The sequence below is a fragment of the Sciurus carolinensis genome, chromosome 8 (genome assembly GCF_902686445.1).
Source record: "Sciurus carolinensis chromosome 8, mSciCar1.2, whole genome shotgun sequence".
Taxonomy (NCBI): domain Eukaryota; kingdom Metazoa; phylum Chordata; class Mammalia; order Rodentia; family Sciuridae; genus Sciurus; species Sciurus carolinensis.
The window spans coordinates 49,773,205-49,797,190 of record NC_062220.1 but is presented as its reverse complement, the minus strand read 5'-3'; the positions used below and the strand labels follow the sequence as shown (position 1 = coordinate 49,797,190).

The following is a 23,986-nucleotide window of genomic DNA, read 5'->3' as shown; positions in this document are numbered from 1 at the left end:
AATGCACACCTTTTTTTGGTTGTTGTGTTAGTGAGAGAGGATAAAAAACACAATAAAACTTCAAAAGCTTGTCAAAATAAACAGCAAAACTTGATTTAGAAACTTTAGGGCCTGAAAAAACTCCAACAAAATGGGGGCAGGGAGGGAAGGAATATACACAAAAATTCTTCCTAGAAAATATATGTAGCAAATTATCTACTGCAATAATTGAGATCAAAATACTACCCTTAGAGGTAGTATTTACCCTTTACTCTTAGAGTAAAGGCTGTTTCTAGGACTGGGATACAGAAAGTATAAGATAAACAAAGAATATCTTGTGTCTGAAAGTAAGGACTTGATCAAAGAATGATGAGGACATATCATAAGGACACAAATGTCATCCAAAAGAAGCTCCTATTGGCTGGACTGCCACAATTAGCTTCGAACTAAAATAACAAGTTTACATGATTGTTTCTTAAAAAATTAAAGTAAAAAACAAACTAAAAACCTGAATTATTTTTGTTTATATTAATTCATATCCCAATTTAAACAATATCCTTCTAAACACCAGCATATTTCTGTCAATATTAAAGTGATGTTAAATAGATATTGAATTCTTCATAATTACAAATATTTGCAAAACCTATATTCCAAATATGGAACATTCAACTTAAAGGTAAAAAATTTCTACACGGTTTTACCAAAGTTACTAAAACTGGTTTTTTTGAAGACTGAAAATTTAATATTGAATTGCTGTTTCTCTCATAAAATGTCATGACAATCTACTCAAATTTACCTGGAGTCCACTTGAGAGCAGCCTTCCATGTAAGGCCTCCAATTGGGCATTATAAAGTAAAGCCTTAAGATCAGCTCCAGTAAAGAAGTCGGTCAGTGATGCCACATGCTGAAGGTCCACATCATCTGCCAGAAGCAGAGAGTCACTGAGAACATTTAAAATTTCAAGACGTGATACCTGAGGGAAGAAAAACGAATTAACAAATACAAAAGAAAATTAAATATTGTCTTAAGTTGTATTTTATGACTGTTTAATGAATTAACCTTGCACATCTAACAAGCTTTATAATTAAGTTGAGAAATGTATTACAAGTCTACTACCTCCCATCTTCCTTGGAACTTCTCCTTAATAGAAGGGACTTTATAGAAAAATGAATGAAATCAACATTCTCAAATATTCTGTATAAATAATTTCTTATTAAGACTGTGGTTATTTTCTAAATTTGGGCAAATGTGCCATAATAGAAATTTGAAATAATTTAAATAATTAGCTACATGTGACATATAGTCAGATATTTTATACCTCTGACTATTCTTTTATCTATTTGTTCCTTCAGTCACTAATTTCTAAATCTGATAACTGTAGTTGGCATAAAACATGACTAGGAACAGCTGAAAAATCACCTCTCACATGAATTACATGCTTACTGTTCATATGCTTGATTCTGTTATCAGTTTAGACAGAAAAATGGGGTGTGTGACTGTTGAACACAGAGAATGTGGACATGTAAGACTTCAGGCTTCTTGCCTTTTTTCCCAACTGGCTAACACTGAAGAATTATAAAAAGTTTTCAGACCTGCATGGAAATGGCTGGGTCACAGACTTTGCATCTAACTCAGAATCTTTTTATGCTTTGAGCAAACAGTGACTAAACCTTTGCCTAAGAGAGCTGGTCTTCTGAGGACAATTGCTATTACCTTGCAGAAGTAAAGTTCACAAGGAAAGAGTGTAGCATTTGTTGGGTTTTGGACTCTAAATATGAAATTGTCACCTGATCAGGAGGAGGACAGTATACACATTTATCTAGTCGACCAGGCCTAAGCAGGGCAGGGTCAATCAAGTCAGGGCGACTAGTAGCAGCCAATACATAAACACCTGAGGGGAAAACAACAAGGTTTGTTTTTTTTTTTTTTTTTTACTAACACCTGGTAAAATTTTGTTACAACAGCTTATTTTTGTATTTACAATGGTTACCCTGTAAGCCTTCTACTCCATCCAACTGAGTCAGCAACTGGTTAACTACTCGGTCTGTAACTCCTGTATTGTCATGACCTCTTCGAGGAGCAATGGATTCAAATTCATCAAAGAAAAGAATGCAGGGCTTCGCAGCCTGTGCTCTAGGAAGAAGAAATACTGAATATGTGAAAAGGGCTTCAGAGTTGCCAAACTAATTATGTATATAGATGAATGCATATGTTTATATATGCATGCACATATTTATTTTAATTTCACAATAAACTCTTAAGGAAGGCAGTCATATGTAATCACCCTCATTTCCAATAAACTGGGTCGTAAAAGAGGTTGAGGTCTTTGTCTAAGACCATGCCTTCTAGACAAATAAGGGACTAAAATCCCAAGTCTTAGTCAATAAATACTTCTTTGATTTTTCTTACAAATAACAATTTTCAATCTGCTTACTTTCCTTCTTTTGTGAAGTTCTATTCATTTCTTTTGCCCATTCAGAAGTTGGCAAGTTCATTATTTTCAGAATATTATTTTGTAAGGGATCTCTGAAAAATGTATTTTAGTTACTTATTTTACATTTTTTTCTAATTTGAACTTTAATTTTGTGAGTGTGTGCTGGAGATTGAACCCAGGGCCTCTTACATGCTAAGCATAGCTCTACCACTGAGCTGTCCTCCAATTACTGATTTTTAATTTTATTAACTAATTTTGCTTTAATTCAAAAGAAGAAAACATTAATTCCATTCTCTAGTGACAGGTGGACTAGAAAGTTTAGAGATTAGTCCCTAACACAAAATACGTGTCATGATGACTAAAAAAAACAAGATACCTTATTAAATAAACGACAAGTAATATCTTCTGGGTTAAAAACACCCTGGAATTATCTGCTCCTAAAATGTTTGGCAAAATTCTCCTAGAATATATCTAGGAGAATATATTTGATATATCTTCAAATATATCAGCATAGAGTTTTTCAATATATTCCTTTATAATCTTTTCCATTTCTGGTATGTCTTTAGTCACATCTCTCTTTTTAGCCTTAATATTGTTTATTCATGGCTCTTTTCCTTCCTCTTGATTAAACTTGCTTGAGATCCATTAAGTGTATAGGCTTTCAAAAAATAACTTGGCTTCAGGAACTTGTCAACTGAACTGTTTTTTATTTCATTAAATTTTGTTCCATCTTTATTGTTTCCCTTTTATCTGCTTTTTAAAATTAAAATTTATATTCATTTATTTTTTATTTGTATCTATAATTTTCCTAATTCCTAGGGATAGATATGTGATTAACTTACAACCTTTTTTTCTTTTCTAAATACTTAATGCTACGTATTTGCCTTGAAATTAGTTTTATAACATCTCACAATTTTAACTGGCATTATTTTCATTATCACTAGATATCAAGTATTCACAATTGTGGTCTTTTCCTTAACCCATGAATTATTCAGAATAGATGGTTTTTTAAAAAAATATTTATTTTTTTATGTATGAGGGGGCTAGAGTTGAGGCTCAGTAGTAGAGCACTTGCCTGGCATGTGTGAAGCCCTGGGTTTGATACTCAGCACCACATATAAATAAATAAAATAAAAGATCCATGGACAACTAAAAAAAAAAAAAAAAAAAAGTATGAGAGATCAATCTTTTATTATTTACTTTAACTCAACTGTATTTTCACAGAATAGAGTCGACATGATACTGTTTCTCTGAAACCTACTGCAATTGTTATGTGTATGATTTCAAATATGACCAATTTTCAAAAATGTTTAATTTGGGCTTGAAAAGAAGACATATTTTCTACTTGTTGGGTGCATATTCTAAATACACTTATCAGATCAATTTTGTTGACAATGTTGTTCAAATCTCTTCACTTTTACTGCTCTATTTGCTTCAATCCAATAATTACTGAGAACTGTGTTAAAATCTGCTGTGAAGGTGAATTTATCAATTTCTCCTTTTCAATTTTTACCTTTTATTATTGGGTACAAATTTAGAATTATAATGTCTTCTTGGTGAACTGAATTTTTATAAAGATGTCTCTAATAATGCTTTTTCCTGGTAATGTTTTATTTCTTAAATTGGGGGGATGGATATGTAAATGTTCATTTTATTATTATTTTGTAAACTACATATGTATGCTATATATATGTCCTTTTTGTTTTTTAAAATTTGTTTTAATTAGTTATACATGACAGTAGAATGCATTTTGACACATCATACATAAATGAAGTATAACCTCTCATTCTTCTGGTTGTACATACTGTAGAGTTATAGAGTTTGTGTTATATATAACCTCTTTTTAAAATTTTTTAATACCTTTATTTTATTTATTTATTTGTATGTGGTGCTGAGAACCAAACCCAGTGCCACACATATGCCAGGCAGGTGCTCTACCACTGAGCTACAATCCCAGGCCCGTATATAGTCTCTTAATTGCATACTTTAAAATAAAATTTTTAGGGGCTGGGGAGATAGCTCAGTTGGCAGAGTGCTTGCCTTGCAAGCACAAGGCCCTGGGTTTGATCCCCAGCACCAAAAAAAAAAAAATAAATAAATAAATAAATAAATAAATAAATAAAATAAAATTTTTAAAAGAATGGAACAAACTTATTAATTTAAAAACTTCATGGGGCTGGGGTTGTGGCTCAGTGTAGAGCACTTGCCTAGCATGTGTGAGGCACTGGGTTCGATTCTCAGTACCATATATAAATAAATGAATAAAATAAAGGTTCATCAACATCTAAACAAAAGTTTTTAAAAAATTTCATAACTCTATCTTATATGAATAATTATTTTTATCCTTAAATATTATGTTCTGTATTCATATACATCTTATGCATATTCACTAATAGTTATACTTTATTTTAATTAAATTGGCCATATGGAATCTTGATTTATTTATTTATTTATTTATTTATTTTTATTTTTATTTTTTTTGGGGGGATTGAACCCAGGGCCTTGTGCTTGCAAGGCAAGCACTCTACCGACTGAGCTATCTCCCCAGCCTGGAATCTTGATTTATAAGAGACAAATTAGAACTGGAAAAATAATTTGGTTGGGCATGGTGGCACAGGCCTGTAATCCCAGTGGCTCAGAAGGCTGAAGTAGAAAAATCATGAGTTCAAAACCAGCCTCAGCACTCAGTGAGACCCTGTCTCTAAATAAAATACAAAAGGGGCTAGAGATATGGCTCAGTGGTTAAGCGTTCCTGGGTTCAATCCCTGGTACAAAAAAAAAAAAAGAAAAAAAGAAAAAGAAAAAGAATTTGGAGCTTAAAGAATAAGAAATAAATCAGGGATAATTATTTATTTCATGTAAGAATCTACTCTGAGATTTCTTTATATATATTCCTACTTATAATTCCATGGTTAGGGATATTTCTTTTAAATATTTTTAGTTGTAGGTGGACATAATAACTTTGTATTTTATTTATGTGGTACTAAGGATTGAATCTAGTGTCTCACATGTGCTAGGCAAGCTCTCTACCACTGGGTCACAACTCCAGCCCACAATATTTCTATTGTAAATATAAAACCAAATAATCTATAACATTTAATATTGAAAACATTTCATATTTTAGTAGCATTTCATGAAACATAGATATTTGTCCTTTAGTTTATTAATGGTTTACACAAAATCATAGGTTTCAAACTCTAGTTCGCAAAAAACAAGGGAATAGCTCAGTGATGCAGTGCTTATCTAGTGTATGAGAGCCCTGGATTTGATCTTCAGTACTGTAAAAACAAACAATAACAACAAAACCAAAGCAAAAAGTGAGTCCAAAAAGCATTGACTAATAAATAATAATGCAATCAGTTATCTTAAAACATTCACAGGAAACTAACCTAATAAAAATATCACGAACAGCTTGTTCACTTGCTCCAATATATTTGCTGAGTAACTCTGGCCCCTATTCAGATAAAATAAAATTAGAGGTAAGATAAAATTACTTAAAAACAAAGCATAACTTTGGTTTTAGACTAAATCTAAGTGAATCACAGAAAAATTTTAATATGATAAAATAGATGTGTCTTAAATACATTTTAAAACTTGATGTTTGCTGGAATAATTATCATATTGCAAGTTCTACACATGGGTTTCCTCTTTTCTCTGCTTAGAAAACATTGTTTCCCAGATATTCTCATGACCGATAGCTTCTTTTTTTTTTTCTTTTTTTTGACACTGGGGATTGAACCTGGGACACTTAACCACTGAGCCACATCCCCAATCCTTTTTATTTATTGAGACAGGTTCTTATTAAGTTGCTTAGGGCCTTGCTAATATGCTGACGCTGGCTTTGAATCTGTGATCCTCTTGCCTCAGTCTCCTGAGTCCCTGGGATTATAGGTGTGCACAACCACGCCTGGCAACCTATAGCTTTATATCATTTAAAGCTTTGTCAAAGTGCCACCTCTCCTGAAAAATCCTGCCTGACAATACCATCTGTGACCCAATCCAGTTACTTTGTCTCCTGTTTTTCTTCCTAATTAGTATTTACCTTCATCTGGCAGAAAATTTTGTATTTGATGTGTATATCTGCTCATTGTCTCTTTTCACTAGTAGAATGTAAAATCCAAAAAGAAAGTTCTGTTCATGGCTGAATCTCTGGTCCCAAAATAGTGGCTGCCACAGAAGTACTGTACAATGACTTGTTTAGTGAAGTAATGAACGGTTTTTAAAAGTCCCACCTATCTTAAATCTTTGGAGACTACAAAAAATATGTAGACATAACTCACTTTAGTTAGCAATTCAATTACTGAAACCAAATTATCTGTACAGTAGTTCAAGAATATATCATCAGGGGCTGATATAGCTCAGTTGGTAGAGTGCTTGCCTGGTATGCACAAGGCCCTAATTCAATCCCCAGCAGCCCCCACCAAATAATAATAAGATAATGATAATAACATCTTTCCTAAGTCTACTGAAAAACTGTTTGAAGCCACCACATTATTTTCCGAGGTGCTGGGGATTCGAACCCGGGTCCATGCGCACACAAGGCAAGCACTCTGCAAGATGAGCTATTTGCTCACTCAACTGAAAAACTTTTAAAACAAATTTCACTATGTAAAGCAAAATCAATGGTGAGTATAGTCTTTCCTTAAATTAGGATCTCTCAAACCTGAATAGATATTAAATTGATATCTAGTGAAAAAATCACTACCTCCAAAAGACCAAATACTGATCAGGAAGTGGCCAAATTAAAGCGTTTATAATACTCAGTCATATAGACATCTGTTAATATACCAGCATTTAATCATACTTCTTTAATACAGTCAGAGAACTATAGGATTAAAGGATGGAACAAGAAATAACTTAAGGCAAAATATTAGAAACAAGGCAACATGCTTGTGTCAGTGAAGGATCCACACTGATCCACCCAAAGAGGATAAGCTTCTTCCTGAAAACTTTCCACTGGGAATTCAGCCCAAATTATGATTTTGTTAAGGGGATAAGGTGTCGTTCCTAATGGAAAAACTCAGTATTCACCAATATTAATCTAGAAAATTATGTATTAAAAAAAAAAAACCAATGAGAGCACATTCTATTGACAATTATAAAAAGAAGAGTACAGTCATGGTTATGTCAGAATCCAGAGAAAGTTAGGAAAATTAAAGTTTTAGTGTTTCTCCATCATGCCAGGGTGCCTGTGTACTCAGTTCATAAAAAAATCCTAATAATGGGGTTGGGGATGTAGCTCAGTTGGTACAGTGCTTGCCTTGCATGCACAAGGCCCTGGGTTCAATCCCCAGCACTAAAATAAATTAAATTAAAATAAAATAAAATAAAAAAAGGAGAGGCAAAACCCAATTGCACCTGGTTTTTGGATTATAAATCCATCTCAAATGAAGTCCAGCCTTTTTCCTTTTTAAAATTTTTTATTTAGAGACAGCATCTCACCAAGTTGCTTAGGGCCTTGCAAAGTTGTTGAGGTTGGTTTTGAACTTGGGATCCTCCTGCATCAGCCTCCCAAGTTGCTGGAAATACAAGCATGTGCCACAACGCCTGGTTCAGCCTCTAGTCTTAAAGATTTTCTTCCTTTAGGTATAGTTTGCTTTTATCTGAATATTTATGTAGAATTGTATTCATAAGGCACAAAAATTTGCCTTAAACAGGATGTGAGAAATCATACAAGAAATGTGGCTCATTACTCAATTTCTTACAGCTTTAACTAATAAAGGGATCACTGTTCCCCACTAGCTTTCCAAATATGAGACTAACCCACAGTCAAGAAACATAAATGGTGGGGTTGGAGTTGTGGCTCAGTGGTACAGCACTTGCCTGGCAAGTGTGAGACCCTGGGTTTAATACTCAGAATCACATGTAAATAAATAAAAATGAACAAGAGATTCACTGACAAATAAAAAATATATATATATTAAAAAAACTATAAACGGTATTGTCAAGAACATAGAGAATTAGGAGACTCCACACACTGTTGGTAGGGATGTAAAATGGTGCTGCTGCTGTGAAAAATAGTTTGGTGGTTCCTCAAGAAGTTAAATATGGAATTACCCAACAATTCCACTATTCATTATGTACTCAAGAGAAATGAAAATGTATGTTCACAAAGAAATTTTACATGAACAGATATTTGTACAAGTATATGTATAGCAACATTATTCACAGCAGCCAAATATTTACCAATGATGATGAATGGATAAATAAAGTATGGTACAGGTATGCATGGCATTATTATTCAGTCATGAAAATGAATAAAGTAGTGATACATGCTACAACTTGGATGAAACATAAAAGCATTATACTAAGTGAAAGAAGCTAGGCAGAGAAGGTCACATATTGCCTGACTCCTTTCATATTAATTATACAGAATAGGCAAACCCATAGAGACAGAAAGCAGAATTCTGGTTGCTAGGGAATTGGTAGAAGAAGGAATGGATGAAAAAAATTTGAAACTACACAGGTGGTGACTGCACAGCTCTGTGAAAGCACTGATAAACTGTACACTTTAAAATGGTCAATTGTGTACTATGTAAGTTTAATCGCAAGGAGGAAAAAAAGAAGAAAGAAAAATGCACACATACCTTGACACTAATAAAATTCATTCCACTCTCTCGTGCAACTACCCCAGCTAGTAAGGTTTTTCCTGTGCCAGGAGGACCATACAACAATATTCCTGTTCTCTGTCTTATGGGCAAGTTTGAAAATAATTCTGGGTACTGAAAAATATAAAAATATGACAAAGAGTACAAGTCTGAACAGAAACACAAAGCAGCAGTTAACAATCAACATATAGGAAAAAGTATTCAGATGGTGATAACAGCTGTCTTTATTAACAGCACAACATTAGAAAATAAATATTCCTATTAAAAATAATGAACTCAATAAAGGAGCTATTAGATTTTCCTAGTTGAACAGGGGGGATATACACCCTATATAAAATGCACATAACTGTGTCAGAACTTACTTTTGCTATTCCTTTTTTTTTTTCTCAAGCATTATAAAAGTATTATACTAAGAAAATAAAGGCAAATCTTTTAACAAGTATACTGTCTTCCACTTATGTGGTTTATGGTGCAATTTTTGACAGCTGTGTGCACTCAAATACACTCAAAGAAAGAAAAGACGTGACAGAGAAGCACATGTAATGACCTTATACAGTAAAATCTCCTGAGTATGTCCAGGTTGAACAAGTGATTGCTTTTTTTTTTTGTGGTGTTAGGGATTGAACCCAGGGCCTTGTGCACAAGAGGCAAGCACTCTACCAACTGAGCCATATCCCCAGCCCATGACTGCATCTCAGAAAGCAAAAATCTTTGACGTAAGCAAAACATTCGGTTACTGTCTACAATATCACGGTCTCCTCATTATTTCTACCTATTGACAAAATTCCAACCTTTACCTCCGTCTGCATTCTAATCCAAGAGAGGCCTCAGTCAGCAGTTACATACGTGGTCTCCATGTTGCTGGCCTGGTGCCCAGACCCAGCACATAGAATCATGAAGCCCTGGCTAGTCCTTCTATGCCCATCTTCTCTCACACAGGCTTTAAACTAGTCTTGTGCTGAACTCAATATGTCCTAGGCCCAACAGTGACCAAATCCCAGGAGCTGCCATCCAGCTACATGTAACCCAAGATCCCATTTCTTCATTTCTTTGCACAGGTCCCTTACTCAAACACACTCCCTCTTCGATTATACTGCATGATCTTTTTGTGTGTGTGTACAGGGGATTGAACTTGGGGCACTCCACCACTGAGCCACATCTTCAGTCCTATTTTGTATTTCACTTAGAGACAGTGTCTCACTGAGTTGCTTAAGGCCTCGCTAAGTTGCTGAGTCTGGTTTGGACTCATGATCCTCCTGCCTCAGCCCCCCAAGCTGCTGTGATTACAGGCATGAACCACAGTGCCCAGCTACTATTTGAAGAATAATCTACCTTTGTTCCCTTTATTCTGCCATCTACATAACTTATGCTGCCTGCCAACTCTGCCTTTTTAGGACTGATCCCCAGAATCTAGAAATCTGACTTACTCCACCAGTCCTGTAGATATAAATGATTCTTTCACCTCCTAGATTATACCTTTCCGTTCCTGTTCAAATCCCAGCAGACAGTTCATTTTGCTTTAGTATAATCTGAATGATTCAAACAGAAATATGAAATTCACTTCAAAATGCATTTATTGGGAATATCACCTAAGCTTTTCTTAAAAATTTCTGATGGGTAAAAAGTGTATCAAATACAAAAAAAAAAAAAAATCTGTTAAAGTACCCAAAATAGTGCTGGGCATTTATCTGCTAACTCAGTAAAACAATGTTCAATCAAATTAAGATTGCATAAGCCAACATATAAAGAGCCAAAGCCAATGATTCAGGTTTCTTCTGGGAAAAGTATCTGTTTTCCTTTTTTTGGTGGTGCTGGGGATTGAACCCAGGGCCTTGTGCTTGACAGACAAGCACTCTACGAACTGAGCTATCTCCCCAGCCCTGTTTTCCTTTTTTAAAAGTACCTTGGCTGGTAATTGGATAGTATCCATGAGTATCTGCCGAACTTCATGTAATCCACCAATCTTATCCCAGCCCAGGTCTCTAGGCTTATGTAAGTTGACATTTCGTAGAGATGCAGGAATAAATCCTTTGAGAGCCTTCTGAAAGTCTGTTGTTGTTAAAACTAATTCTGTTTAAAAATAAACAAAGTTTCTTTTGGTGTTATATTGCAATCTATGAATTTTTTAAATATGCCATTTTATTTTAGTTGGAAATACTAATTTTCTACTCAAATAACAACTTACCCAAAGGCTAAAATGGAATATTTCTATTTCTTGCCTTACTACAATTATGTTTCTCTATAATAGAAAGAAAACCCCAAATTCAGTTTTTAATAATAAAACGTACCTTCCCTGGTGGATACAGGCTGATGACAGAGATGAGAATGTATGGCTCGGTCCACAAGCACTGTACAATCTCTAGCTACAAACCCTTCAGTTTCTTTAGCTATGTGTTGCAAGTCAAGATCAGTGAACTTGTTTATATTACAGTCAAGTTTATTTTTTATTATATTATGTAAAATTTCACATCTTTGCTCCTAAAGAAAAAACACAAAATTCAAATTACTGATTATATTCACCTGCACATTTTAGTAGTTATGCATCGCTTTACAATGGGGATATGTTCCAAAAACACAGTTTTATCAATTATGTGAACATCACAGACTGGCCTTACACAAATATATGTGGTACAGACTACTACAAACCTAGGCTATATAGTATAGCCTATTGCTCTGTCAGATTTGTTCTGTCAAACTGCTCTTGACAGATTTGCTCTGGCAAGTAATTTTTCTCCCAAATCAGCTACTACTATCTAGTAGTTTCCATGAATTCTTCAGTTGATTCACATCAGCACTCAGACTCGCCCCTTTAGTTTCATGTATATAAAGAATAATGACTCTCAAATTGCTTTAAAACAAAGCTAATAATAAATGTAACACGGTTAGGCCAAATTTTTCTTTTTCTTTCTTTCCTTTTTTTTTGGGCAGTGCTGGGGATTGAACCCAGGGCACAAGCACTCTATAAACTGAGCTATATCCCCAGCCTAACCTTTTCTTTTTTAAAAAATATTTTTAGTTATAGATGGAAACAATACCTTTATCTTATTTATTTATTTTTATGTGGTGCTGAGGATTGAATCCAGTGCTTCGCATGTGCTAGGCAAGTGCACTACCACTGAGCCACAACCCCAGCCCCTAACCTTTTCTTTTAACATCATCAATAAACTCTTTGGCCATGATCATGGTGCTGAGAGGCATACACTTTGGTGTCTGGTCTTTAATTCAGGTCATTAGAAATTTATCCTTATCTAATAAAGGCTCTTCTCAAATTTTTGCTCATCCTTTTAATAAAGCAGATCCTTCAACAACTTCTGTCACTTTGTTCTGATTCTTTATGATTGTCTATGTGGAAAAGAACATGCCTGACTGGTAAGTGATAATCATCACTGATTTTCTACCTTTGCAGTCCTTAATCACTTTTGATTCCAGGTCAGTCCCTTGAGCTGGCCTTCTTCTGGTAATATTAGCAGTGAATTTTGTATGCTTAAGGGCCATGATAAACAAAACAAGAATGATGAAAAAGAGGAAATGGAACAATCAAGAGCTGTGGTAAACATGAGATGTATGAGGCATTACTATTTTAGTCAATTTTTTTTCAATAAGAAGAGGTAAATTCTAAAATGATAAAAAAATAGTCAATAAATACATAAACCAGTAACCATTATTTATTATCACTTTTAGGTATTATATACTGCACATAATTGTGCTATACTTTTATATGAGTGGCAGCAGGCTTATTTGCACCAGCATCTCCACAAACATGAATAATGTGTTGTACTAGGATGTTACAATGCCTAGAGCTATAAATTAGGTAATAGGGATTTTTCTCTTCCATTATAATCTTATTGGACCACCATGATATATGTGGTCCATAAGTGACTCAAATGTCTTTATGTGGAGCATGATTACATATATTTGGAGAAAAATCAGGTTCACATAATTTAAAGTGACAGAAAGCAGATTAGTGGTTGCCTAGGAATGAAGTAGAAGAGGGATAGACTACAAAAAGGTACCATGAAACTTGTGGGAGTGATGGAAATGTTTCTAAGCTTAACTGTTGTGATGGTTGCAATGATGTATGTATATGTGTATGCACATACATATACTCACACATACATACACGTACATATGTATAGGTATACAGATACACACACGTTAAAACTGATTAAACTGTTCACTTCAAATATGTAAGTTGGTTGTATTTCAATTATACCTCAATAAAGGTGTTTAAAAAAAGTCACATTGATAAATGATTGCCATTTCTTTTTCAAATAAGAAGCAGTTTTAGTAATATATGGTTCCTTAAGAGTGCCTTTTTTGATTGTTCCTATAAAACTTATTTCTAAAAACATCTAGTGACCAACATTACTACCACTGTGTTGCATTTAATAACAGAAAAAAAACTTTTGTTTGTTGACAACAGGTAAACAGCATAGGGCATGAATACTTAGGGTAGACACCAGGTAAGACACCAGGTAAACAAAAATTTAAAACATACTTCTCAGTTCCAAAACATATTTCTTTCGCTTCAATGTCACTAAAACCCTTCTGAGCATGAATTACCAAAGAGGACTACAGACTATATGTGCTAGTACGAAAAATGCTTAATCAATTTTTTGAAATACATCTGTCCACATTTCTCACTGTTCTATCTCATTCAGAAGAAATACTATTTTCAGACAAGGCTCTTTCTCAGAAAGAACATGATAACATTGCGGATGGTTATAAATTATAATTTGTGCACTTAGCACAACATATACTAAATGTGGCTTTTAAATATCCTTATGATCACTTAGAAACATTAAGTTTAAAACTATAAGTACCTAATACATAAAAAATAATTTATATAAAGAGGGGAATATTTCAATAATCTTATTAATGTATTACCTGATTAGGAGGTTGAATGTGCTGGACACACTGAAATATGTGAATTCCTTGAGCAGAAACAAGTAAAGGATGCAGAGAATGTTGAAACTGGCTTGTGGCAATCAGTGCAACCAAACTTCCCATGGAAATAAATTCTTTGATCATCTCATTCAAAGCTAGAATTAAGCAATATATTGTAACAGCTCAGGGGGATAAAAAGCTGTTTACTAAACAACAAAAAAACCCAACTAACCGACCAACAAACAAAAAATTGTTTATTAACCAAAATATCGCTCACATTTCTGTGATTTCCTGAAAAATCTCTTTCCAACCAATGTCTTGCAAGGTTTGGTATGAGGTGGTCAGAAAGAAAACAGACATTAGTAATGTATATCTGAGTCCTGATTCAGAAATCTGAAGTACTTCATTAAATGATAGATTAACAGATCCAGTATTTAGCATTCAGTTTAAGACTAGAATACTAGTTTTACAGGTACTATAGAACTCAAAATTTGAGATTAAAATTAGTTATTAAGTCACTCTAGTTATACTTTGTACCTATTTCAGCTCTCAAGAACCTTGAGACAGCTCAAGGTCAGTCTCACCTCCCCACCAATTCTTTTCTTGCACTCTGAATTCTGACTAGTGGCATATTCCCCAACATACCATGATTTCTTATACCTCTGTACCTTTCCCTGTGGACTATACTTCCTTTGCTTCTTCATTAGCATGAAATTGCTTCATGCTAATTTCTACTCCTCAAAAAAAACTCTACTCAGTTATAAACTCCTCCAAAAAGTCTTCCACTTCTACTACTTCCACTTACACTACTTCACTCCCAATTTAGGTTATATGATCCTATAGTACCCTATTTCTAGCTTGGTATATGCTACCATCTCCTCATTGATCTCCTTGGTCCAATTACTTATTCTCTCTTAATTTCCACTTACTGACCACTAAAACCAGATTATCTATATATAGAGTGCAAAGCAAGTCGTCTCCCACAAAGGGCACTCATGGTAGTCATCCTTATTATCATTCTGCACTAAAATTGTCTGTTCATTGTTCTTTCTTCTTGACTTTGAGAATACAGACTTCACAAACGCATTCAAAAAATATTTGCCAAACGAACAAAAGCAAGAATAAATCTATAAATTAAGCAGTTTCTAGTAAGTAAAGGAGAATGAAAAGGCCCCAAACACTAACCATGAAATGGTAGTATTTTCAGTGTTTTCCTCTACCATTTTTAAAAAATACAAAACAGCTGCAGAATGCTACCAGAGGCCTTAAAAACAATACATAACCTACCATATATACTATTCTCCATAAACAGTAGATTTACCATGAAGACTAAAACTGATGACTGACAAAAGGAGGAGGCCTTAAGTCAGCAGAGTATGTATTACCATGTGCAAGCCGCTGGCTCTGCACCGCATCAGGACTATGCTCGTGTTCCGGGACAGCAGGCAGTCCAGCAATGAGATCCAAGTCATCCAGCAGAACAACAGATGGCTGCCTCCATACTGCCTCTGAGAAAGCTGCCTCTAGGGTTTTTTGTATGGTTTCGAGCCTTTTTCCTTAGTACAGAAGATATGATTTAAAGTTACTTCAGGGCTAAAAATTTCAGGTTATCTTTCCAAAAGCATTAGAAGAGTTCAATATTAATTTAACTTTTTAATCCATGTTTTGTTAATGTAACAATCACAAAATGTGTTAAGTAAATAAACTTCTTAATTACTGGCATGGTACAATTAAAGTCTCAAAGGATTCAGTAAAGTGCCAAATTTTAGAGCAAAGAAATAAGCTATTTCTTTATGTATTTATTATATACAGTTTTACTCCATAGAGAATTTCAGATGGTTATGATAAAATAATTAAATAAAAATAGGACATGGGAAAACATAAAGGTTCAAGATTCAGATAGCCAGGCATGGTGGTGCATGCGTGTAATCCCAGCTACTCAGGAAACTAAGGTAGGAAGATTGAAAATTTGAGGTAAGCCTCAGCAACTTATTGAGACCCTGTCTAAAATATAAAAAGAGGTGGGGATGTAACTCAGTGGTAAAATGCCTCTGAGTTAATTCTCAATATCACTTAAAAAAAAAAAAGATTCAGGTAAAAGTGAACACTGAACTGGAGATACTAAAATTTTTATATTTAAATTGCAAAATTGGCTTCAAATTTGCTGGTGAGGAACAAAGTTTCAATTTTCAAAGAACAGGCAGTATACTATACAAATTCATAAACTGATATAGCCATGTCTGTAATCCTAGCAGCTCGGGAGGCTAAGGTAGATGTGGCTTAGTGGTCGAGTGCCCCTGAGTTAAATCCCTTTAGCACTAAATTAAAATTTTCTCATGTGGCTTCAAGCAGGACTCTGAGGGACAGTGCTTCTAAAATCTCCTTTATAGCAAATGAAATAAAGGGATTTTAAAGGCTATTTTTTAGTTTCTTATGACATCATAGATTTAAAAAAACTGACTTTAAAAAGAACAAAAGTATCATATGGTAAACTGTAATTCTCTTCATTGCTGTCCACAGGCACCCGCTTATCCACCCCCATAATAATTCAGAGATCGTGTATACCCAAAGTATACAAAAGTGATGTAAGCTGGCATTTCCAGGAATACAGTCTAAAAGGGTTTTGGCTAGAAAAGAAAAAATTAGGCCTCCATCAAATACAATTTTAGAAATTTATCAAAAAATATTAAAAGTAAGGACTTTCAGTGACTAAGGAGAAGCAGAAGAGTTAAAGATCTGGTGATATTTGTATTTATTAGATTAATAACAACATTCCTGTCTATAAAATATAGGACTTACACAGTGTTACCACATTTCATACCTCGTAAAGTTTTACCGTCAACCAGCTCCACATGGGCATCCAACATATCAAATGCTTCTTTACAGATTGCTTTGGCTAAAGTTGATTTTCCACTTCCCTAGAAAATAATTGCTTCATCAGAACTCTCAATATATTTAATCACAGAAACAGGTATCTGTCATTGTAGCAACCACCAAAATCCAGTCTTATCAATCAGTAAGTGGATATTAGCCTAGCTGCAGTGGGGGATTCTGATGTTTCTAGATCTTTCTTTAAGCTGCTAACGTGCTAGGAGTTTGCTGTAAACTATGTTCATTACAGTGCACAGACAGAGAATGAACACCTGAATTTTTACAACTTGTTAGTTAAAATAACCACTAATATTTAAATCAAAACATTTAAAAACAGGTAATGCTTTATTATTAATAGAAGGGAATAATATACACATTAATTTTTTTAAAAAATATTTTTATTAGCCACTGGTAAACTTTTAATTTATTTATTTATATGCAGTGCTGAGAACCGAACTCAGTGTCTCACACATTCGAGGCAAGTGCTCTACCACTGAGCCACAATCCCAGCCCTACATTAATTCATTAAGGTAAATGAAACATTCCCACTTAAGTTTCAAATGATTTTTAATGGAAAAAAATTATTATTCATTTCTCTGTTATCTTACAATAACTAATTTTAATTAACACATTCTTAGTGATTCATGATGATTACCTGTGACTACTGTTAGCACACAGTGGGACCTTCAGACATAGAGGCAGATAAAACTAATTGCATGTAAAAGTAAACAGTTTCACTGGATTAAAACAGTACACTGGTTTTAATCCAATGTGTGTTTTTTATTCCAGGTAAAATATTTAGTTTTTTCTCATTGTAAAATAATTATATAAAAATGCAAAATAATTATACTTGGATTATTAAAGAAAGGTAAAAAACCTTCTGTAATCATCCTGGTCTGCAGAATCAAATGCTGTCAATTCTTTTGATATTTATCATACTTCCAGATAATCTATATTTTAAGTAAATTTATAAAAATGGGACTAAAATATTCATGAAGTTTTTTTAATAATCTGATTTTTTAAAGTTAGGTTTTGATGTTTTTCACTATTTTGTATTGACACATTATAGTTATACATAATGGTGAAATTTGTTGACTTTTTTCCTTAACAATAAATAATTGTTCTCTTTCCATGTCAACAAATATAGAGCTGCATTGGCTCCTTGGTACACAACCCTGGGCATACATAGAACCATACTATTTAATAAGTTCCTTCTAGTACACATTTATGCTGATTCCAATTCTTTTTTTTTAATTTTTTTTCGTTGTTGACCTTTATTTTATTCATTTATTTATATGTGGTGCTGAGAACTGAACCCAGTTCTTTACACATGCAAGGCAAGTGCTCTACCACTAAGCCACATCCATGTGCCTTTGAGGCCCTGGATTCAATCCTCAGCACCACAAGAAACATAAAGACACAAATCACCAATATCAGGAAATAGTGTATCACAACAGATCCTGCAGGGATTAAAACATAATAACAGAAGACAACTTTATGCTCACAGATTTGACACTGTACAGGAATTGGATCAAATTCTTGAAATCACCAATTATTTATTAAGCCAAGGTAAAAGAGATTAACTGAATAGTCCTAAAAACATTATGGAAAATAAATTTGTAATCAAAAAGGTAATGATAAAGAATGTCTAGGCCGAGATGGTTTCACTGAAGATTTTAACAAACATTTAAAGAAGAATGACACCAATTATATCTTCTCCAAAAAAGAAGGTAAGGGAACTCCTGGGAGGCTGAGGTAGGAGAATCACAAGTTAGAGGCCAGCCTCAGCAATGTAGAGAGATGCTGTCTTCTACTAAAAAACAAAAAGGGGTGGGGAGGTAGTTCAGTGATAAAGCACCCCTGGGTTCAATCCCTAGTACCAAACCAAACCAAACCAAATAAAAACAAAAACAAAAACAACCCTCCCAAAAAACTAACAGAACACTACTAAGTAGAACTCAGCAATGCATAATGATATACCACAACACCAAATGGGACTTATTACAGGTATGCAAGGCTGGTTCAACATTCAAAACTCAATCAACTCTATCAATAGTCTAAAAAAAGAAAAGTCATATAATCATATTAATTGACAGAAAAAGGGTAAGGAGACCATCAGTCTTATTCATCATCACTCCCTCAATACCTAATACAGGTATACAAAAATGTTAATGAATTTTTTAACTTATAACAATCCTGTATAACAGATGGTTAAAACACAAAGAGAGAGTAATTAGAAGTTATTAGTGAAAAAGCACATTTTAACCAAATACCTTTCCTCCAGTTAGTAAAAGGGCTCCATTCCTAAGTCCTGCAACAAGGGACTTCAGCTGCCGAGAAAATGGGCGTCCCAAGAGACTATGAGTGATGTGCTCCATGGAGGATACGCCTAAGGAATTCACTCCTCTGCAAAATATTGTTAGGTGATAAAAGACTGAAGCAAGATAAAATCTAGCAATAAAACAATGTTAAAACTTCCCTTCCTGGTGTAAATAATGAATTTTAAAAGAGGAAATAAAATCTTAGAAATTCTCATTTAGTTAAGAGAAGGTATACTGATTATAATGCTACATCTGATTCATAGCTTTTAAAATTAATTTTATTACTTTAAAACTTGTGCAGTAACTAACAGTTTTGCCCTAATAGGATTAAAGGATCTGTCTTAGCACACATAAACACTCCTTAACCCTCAAAATATTTGTAATTCGGTAATCGATATAATAAGTGGGTGCTTTTGAAGTGTTTAGGATTACTGAAGACTTATATCCTCTTAAACAACACCTTTGAAATTCTGTTTCAATCTGTAGATTATACAAACATAAACTTTAACTTTCTTGACTTCTATGATAATAGAAATATAAACAATTGAAATCTGAAGAGATTTTTCTTTCTATTAATGCACACTGTATTGTATTTCAACATTTTTACTTTATGCTTTAATTAATTAAAACATTTACAGACTATTGGAAACTACATCACTACTATATATCAAAGAACTTCTGAAGAATTCTAAGGGGTAATATTTATATGAGATTCTCATATATTCTATAAAATAAATAAGAGGAGGTTCTTTTTTGTCTGAAAAGTTGAGGAAACACAAATAATCCCAATTATTACAAGAAGATAGTGAAGGAATAACTTAATTTGAAATATTTTAAAACATTCAACTCATGTTTTTGGATTTAACTTTCAAAATGCATTTATTTGCTGTAAGAATTATTGTTCTGTTTAAGCACATATGATCTGTTATATCTAGATGCTTCTCACAAATCAATTCTTTTTTTTTTCTCACAAATCAATACTTGAAGTAAAATTTTTTAAAAACTTCAAACTTCTATCTAAGAAGACATGGCAAATTTCTACTCTATCTGTGAAGACAGAGACAATCCTGGAAAAAATATCTATTAACACATAAGTAAGATCATTTGCTGGCATTAATGTTTACACAAAGAAACCCTGCCAGAGATAATGTCAAAACATGTCTCCAAACATGCTAGTTTGGCCATAACTTCTTACCCCAAAGAGTTCAGCTTTAAAAAAGGAAGAATAAAGTCAATTTCCTCACTGTTTTCTTCTTTTACCATAGGATCTAGAAGGACCTATAGTAGCAAGGAAAAATTAGTTTTACATTTCAAAGTTATATCTTTTGCCTGTTTTCTTGGGTCCCAGAGAAATGAATTGCTGATTCTGTTACACCAGAGAGAATAGATAAATTGTGCATGCAATATCATTACCTAAAACATGCCTACAGTAACAATTTTCTCATCCAGGGAAGATAAACATTTATGGTCAATGAGCAGAAAGAATGTTATCTCCTTAACATTTTACAAATATGTCTTTACCTGCAATTTTGATTAGTGTCAAATTTATTCTTTTTACAATTTTTACATTTGTATCTTCTCTGAATGGTATTCTTTCAATTATATTTCAAAAGAAAGCAGTTATAAACCACTGAAATTCTAAACTAGCACATCTTCAATTCTATAAGAAGAGCAAATATTTTAACTAAATCATAACATTCTTTTTTTTTTTTTTGGTAGTGCTGGGGATTGAACCCAGGGCCTTGTGCATGTAAGGCACGCACTCTACCAAATGAGCTATATCCCCAGTCCCCTAAACTATAACATTCTAAAGAGACTGCTCTTAAAATACTTCTGGAAGAAAAGTTAGCTTTTCTTAATTGTGAAAAGTTGCAAATTAGAACTGTCAAAATAATATAACAAAATTTCATATAGAAATATGAATAGGACAATTTTAAATCATGATTCACTTGCCAGTTAACACAATCAACTCTATTCCTGAAACTTAACTGTGCTGACACACTGATTTTAAAATTTAGGATAAATCAATAATTTATATCAATAACTTTTAGTGATTATAGTATAAAATATTTTAAATCAAGTTATTCCTTAATCTTATCATTTGAGTTTCTAATACAATTTAGGTTGCAAGGAAATTCATACTTTATTACCAATAAATCACATGTAACAAATATTATTTTATTAAATATTCAATAAAATATAATTACTTGTATTGTGGTCTTCTGAAGCAGATTAGTACTCAACAGAAAAATATTTTTTTCTTTTTCTTGTTCTTTTTCTTTTCCCCAAGAATGAATTATACTCAGAGAAAACTCTTTCAACCCTATTGATAAAAGAAGTAATAAATTGAGTTAGTACTGAAATTGAGATGAAGTAATTTAAGATTTTAAATATCAACAATATTTAAATTAAATCTTCAATAAGGAAAAATCTGTTTAATATCATTATTGTTTCACAGGTCACATGTGACTCAAGTTAGAAAAACAATTAAAAATGCTATAACTAGCTCAGTAGAAAAACAATGTCCACAAGACAAATTTACCCACCATCTTTCATTTCCAGCTTAATAAATTCTTCTTCTGATATTATCAAAGGAAGCAAGGTGGTAGCAGACTGCTGTAGCCATGAATAGAACACAGTTTTTATATCTTCTTCACTTATGTCTTTAGGCTGCCAGAGAAAAGAGAAAAATAGCAATTAATCATCCTAAGATTAACACCCTTATTTTAAACATCTTATCTTCCTCATAAAATGTAAACCTTAACTAAACAAACCAATACAGGATGTTCATAGAGTGACTTCACTCTGGGCAATGGTGTACAATTAGTTACCAGAAAGGGCTTTTTAACCTAATCAAAGTAAAGAAATTGTGCAAAGAGGTTTTTGCCTTGTGTCTTTCCTTCTGCTTAGTGGAATATAAACCTTATGCCAACACTGTGCAGACGATAGCACAACAAACTTTTACATCTAAGAGGAGGAAAGTCATAGCTAAGGCTGAAGAAGAGAAAGACCAATGGAGTCTAGATTGTTGATGGCATGGTTTAATCACCAAGAAAGTCCTTCAAACTCCCTGGTATATGAAAGAGAAATCCCTTCCATGTTTAAGTCACTGTTTCTTTTTTAAGCTGCCCACAACCCAGATAAAACTAGAGTGTTAATAAATCATTCAAAGGTATAAAGAAATTCTAAGAAAAACATGGCTCATTTTTTAAAGTTTCTAAATTAAGCTTTTGAATCTATTTCAAATTAAAAATTAGAATTAATAAAAATTTATCTAGAAAAGATATTAATATTTGCCTAGGAAAACAGACCTCTATTCTACCATTTCTCAAACTATTTCTGATCCATTTCACACAGTCAAGCTTAGATCTGCTGATGAAGTTCAGTTAAGAAGATCACAGGACTGAGGTTATAGCTCAGTGGTAGAGTGTTGGCTTAGTGTGTGTGAGGTACTGGGCTTGATCCTCAACACCACATAAAAATAAAATAAAGGTATTGTGTCCATCTACAACTAAAAAATACATACTTTTTAAAAAAATGATAGTAATAGCTGGACACAGTGGCACACACCTATAATCCCAGCAACTCAGGAGGTTAAGGCAGGAGGATCAAAAGTTTGAGGCCAACCTGGGCAATTTAGTGAGGCTCTGTCTCAAAATAAAAAATCAAAAAGGGCCGGGGATGCATAATGGTAGAGCAACTCTGCGTTCAATCCCCAGTACTGCAAAAATCAATCACAGAAATAGTTACTTCTTTGGATATTATTGGGCAATATAACTAAAGACAAAAACAGTCATAAAATTAAACTGAGAACTATTTGAAATTTAAAATTTTGGGACTAGAAAGCAACCCCTAGTTCCTTCGGATTATCTTCATATTCCAAATGATATCATCATAACCCAGAGAGACCCTGCCAAAGGTCATAAAGTTTCCACTAAAATATGCAATTAAGAATTGGGAATGAATTTTGTAGTAATATGCCATTACTAAGACAAAAAAACAAAACAAAAACAAATGACCAATAGCTATTTTTTTTTTTTTTACATATGGGACTGAGTATTGAAAAATACTAAAATTAACCCAACAGTTAAAATAAAACTCTGTACATGGTATAGTTGATGGGATAAATGCTAAGTTATATAATACTAAGAAATTAGCATTTATTCTATGTGTTTTCCTTTTCTTTAGTCAGATAATATAAATTAGCTTATCTGACGTTTCATCAACTAGAAAGTTTTTTTTTTTTTTTTTGGTGCTGGGGATGGAACCCAGGGCCTTGTGCTTACAAGGCAAGCACTCTACCGACTAGCTATCTCCCCAGCCCCTAGAAAGTTATTAAACTGGTTCTTCCATCATAACAACTATCACGATCCTGAGAAATCAAAGTGCTATCTGAATTATCAGAAAAAGTTTAAATTGTGTTTGGAATTTCTTAAACATACAATAATAATTTTCCTATATTATAGTAATTTGAGGACTAGTAACCCAAACTGGTACATATGACATTACAAAAAGATTTTAAAGTTAAGTTCAATATTTCATTTCCTGTCCATATCCGTTTTTCAAAGAATGACAAGTAAAACACCCAAGCCCTCTTTTAGGCTGCAACACAAATGACATGAGAGATGTTTTAAAAACTTACATGGATATGGCAAAAACCTTTCTTTTTTTTTTTGGTAATACTGCAGACTAACCCCAGGGCCTCATATTTGCTAGGCAAACAAGTTTTACCACTGAGCCACATTCCAGACTTTTTTTTTTTTTTGAGACAGGGTCTCACTAGGTTGGTCAGCCCCCTGAGTAGCTGGTATTACAGGCACGAGCCACCATGCCTGGCAAAAATATCAAAAAAAGACAAAATTACCTGTAGAAGGTAGAAATAACCC

The 23,986-nt window shown here is 33.4% G+C and overlaps 1 protein-coding gene across 2 annotated transcripts in view; it reads right to left on the bottom strand.

Annotated features, from left to right (window-relative positions):
• Pex1 (peroxisomal biogenesis factor 1) overlaps nt 1-23,986 on the bottom strand; it is a 46,298-nt gene that overhangs the window by 5,262 nt on the left and 17,050 nt on the right. For both annotated transcript variants that reach the window (XM_047562179.1, XM_047562180.1), the window contains exons 7-20: nt 21,647-21,770; nt 21,308-21,423; nt 20,296-20,378; nt 19,053-19,185; nt 16,730-16,826; nt 15,294-15,464; nt 13,909-14,063; nt 11,310-11,499; nt 10,925-11,091; nt 9,001-9,135; nt 5,803-5,867; nt 1,970-2,112; nt 1,767-1,870; nt 776-952 (exon numbers count right to left, since the gene is read on the bottom strand). In XM_047562179.1, the coding sequence (XP_047418135.1) occupies nt 776-952; nt 1,767-1,870; nt 1,970-2,112; nt 5,803-5,867; nt 9,001-9,135; nt 10,925-11,091; nt 11,310-11,499; nt 13,909-14,063; nt 15,294-15,464; nt 16,730-16,826; nt 19,053-19,185; nt 20,296-20,378; nt 21,308-21,423; nt 21,647-21,770 (1,860 nt within the window). The remainder of the gene's footprint in view (nt 1-775; nt 953-1,766; nt 1,871-1,969; nt 2,113-5,802; nt 5,868-9,000; nt 9,136-10,924; nt 11,092-11,309; nt 11,500-13,908; nt 14,064-15,293; nt 15,465-16,729; nt 16,827-19,052; nt 19,186-20,295; nt 20,379-21,307; nt 21,424-21,646; nt 21,771-23,986) is intronic.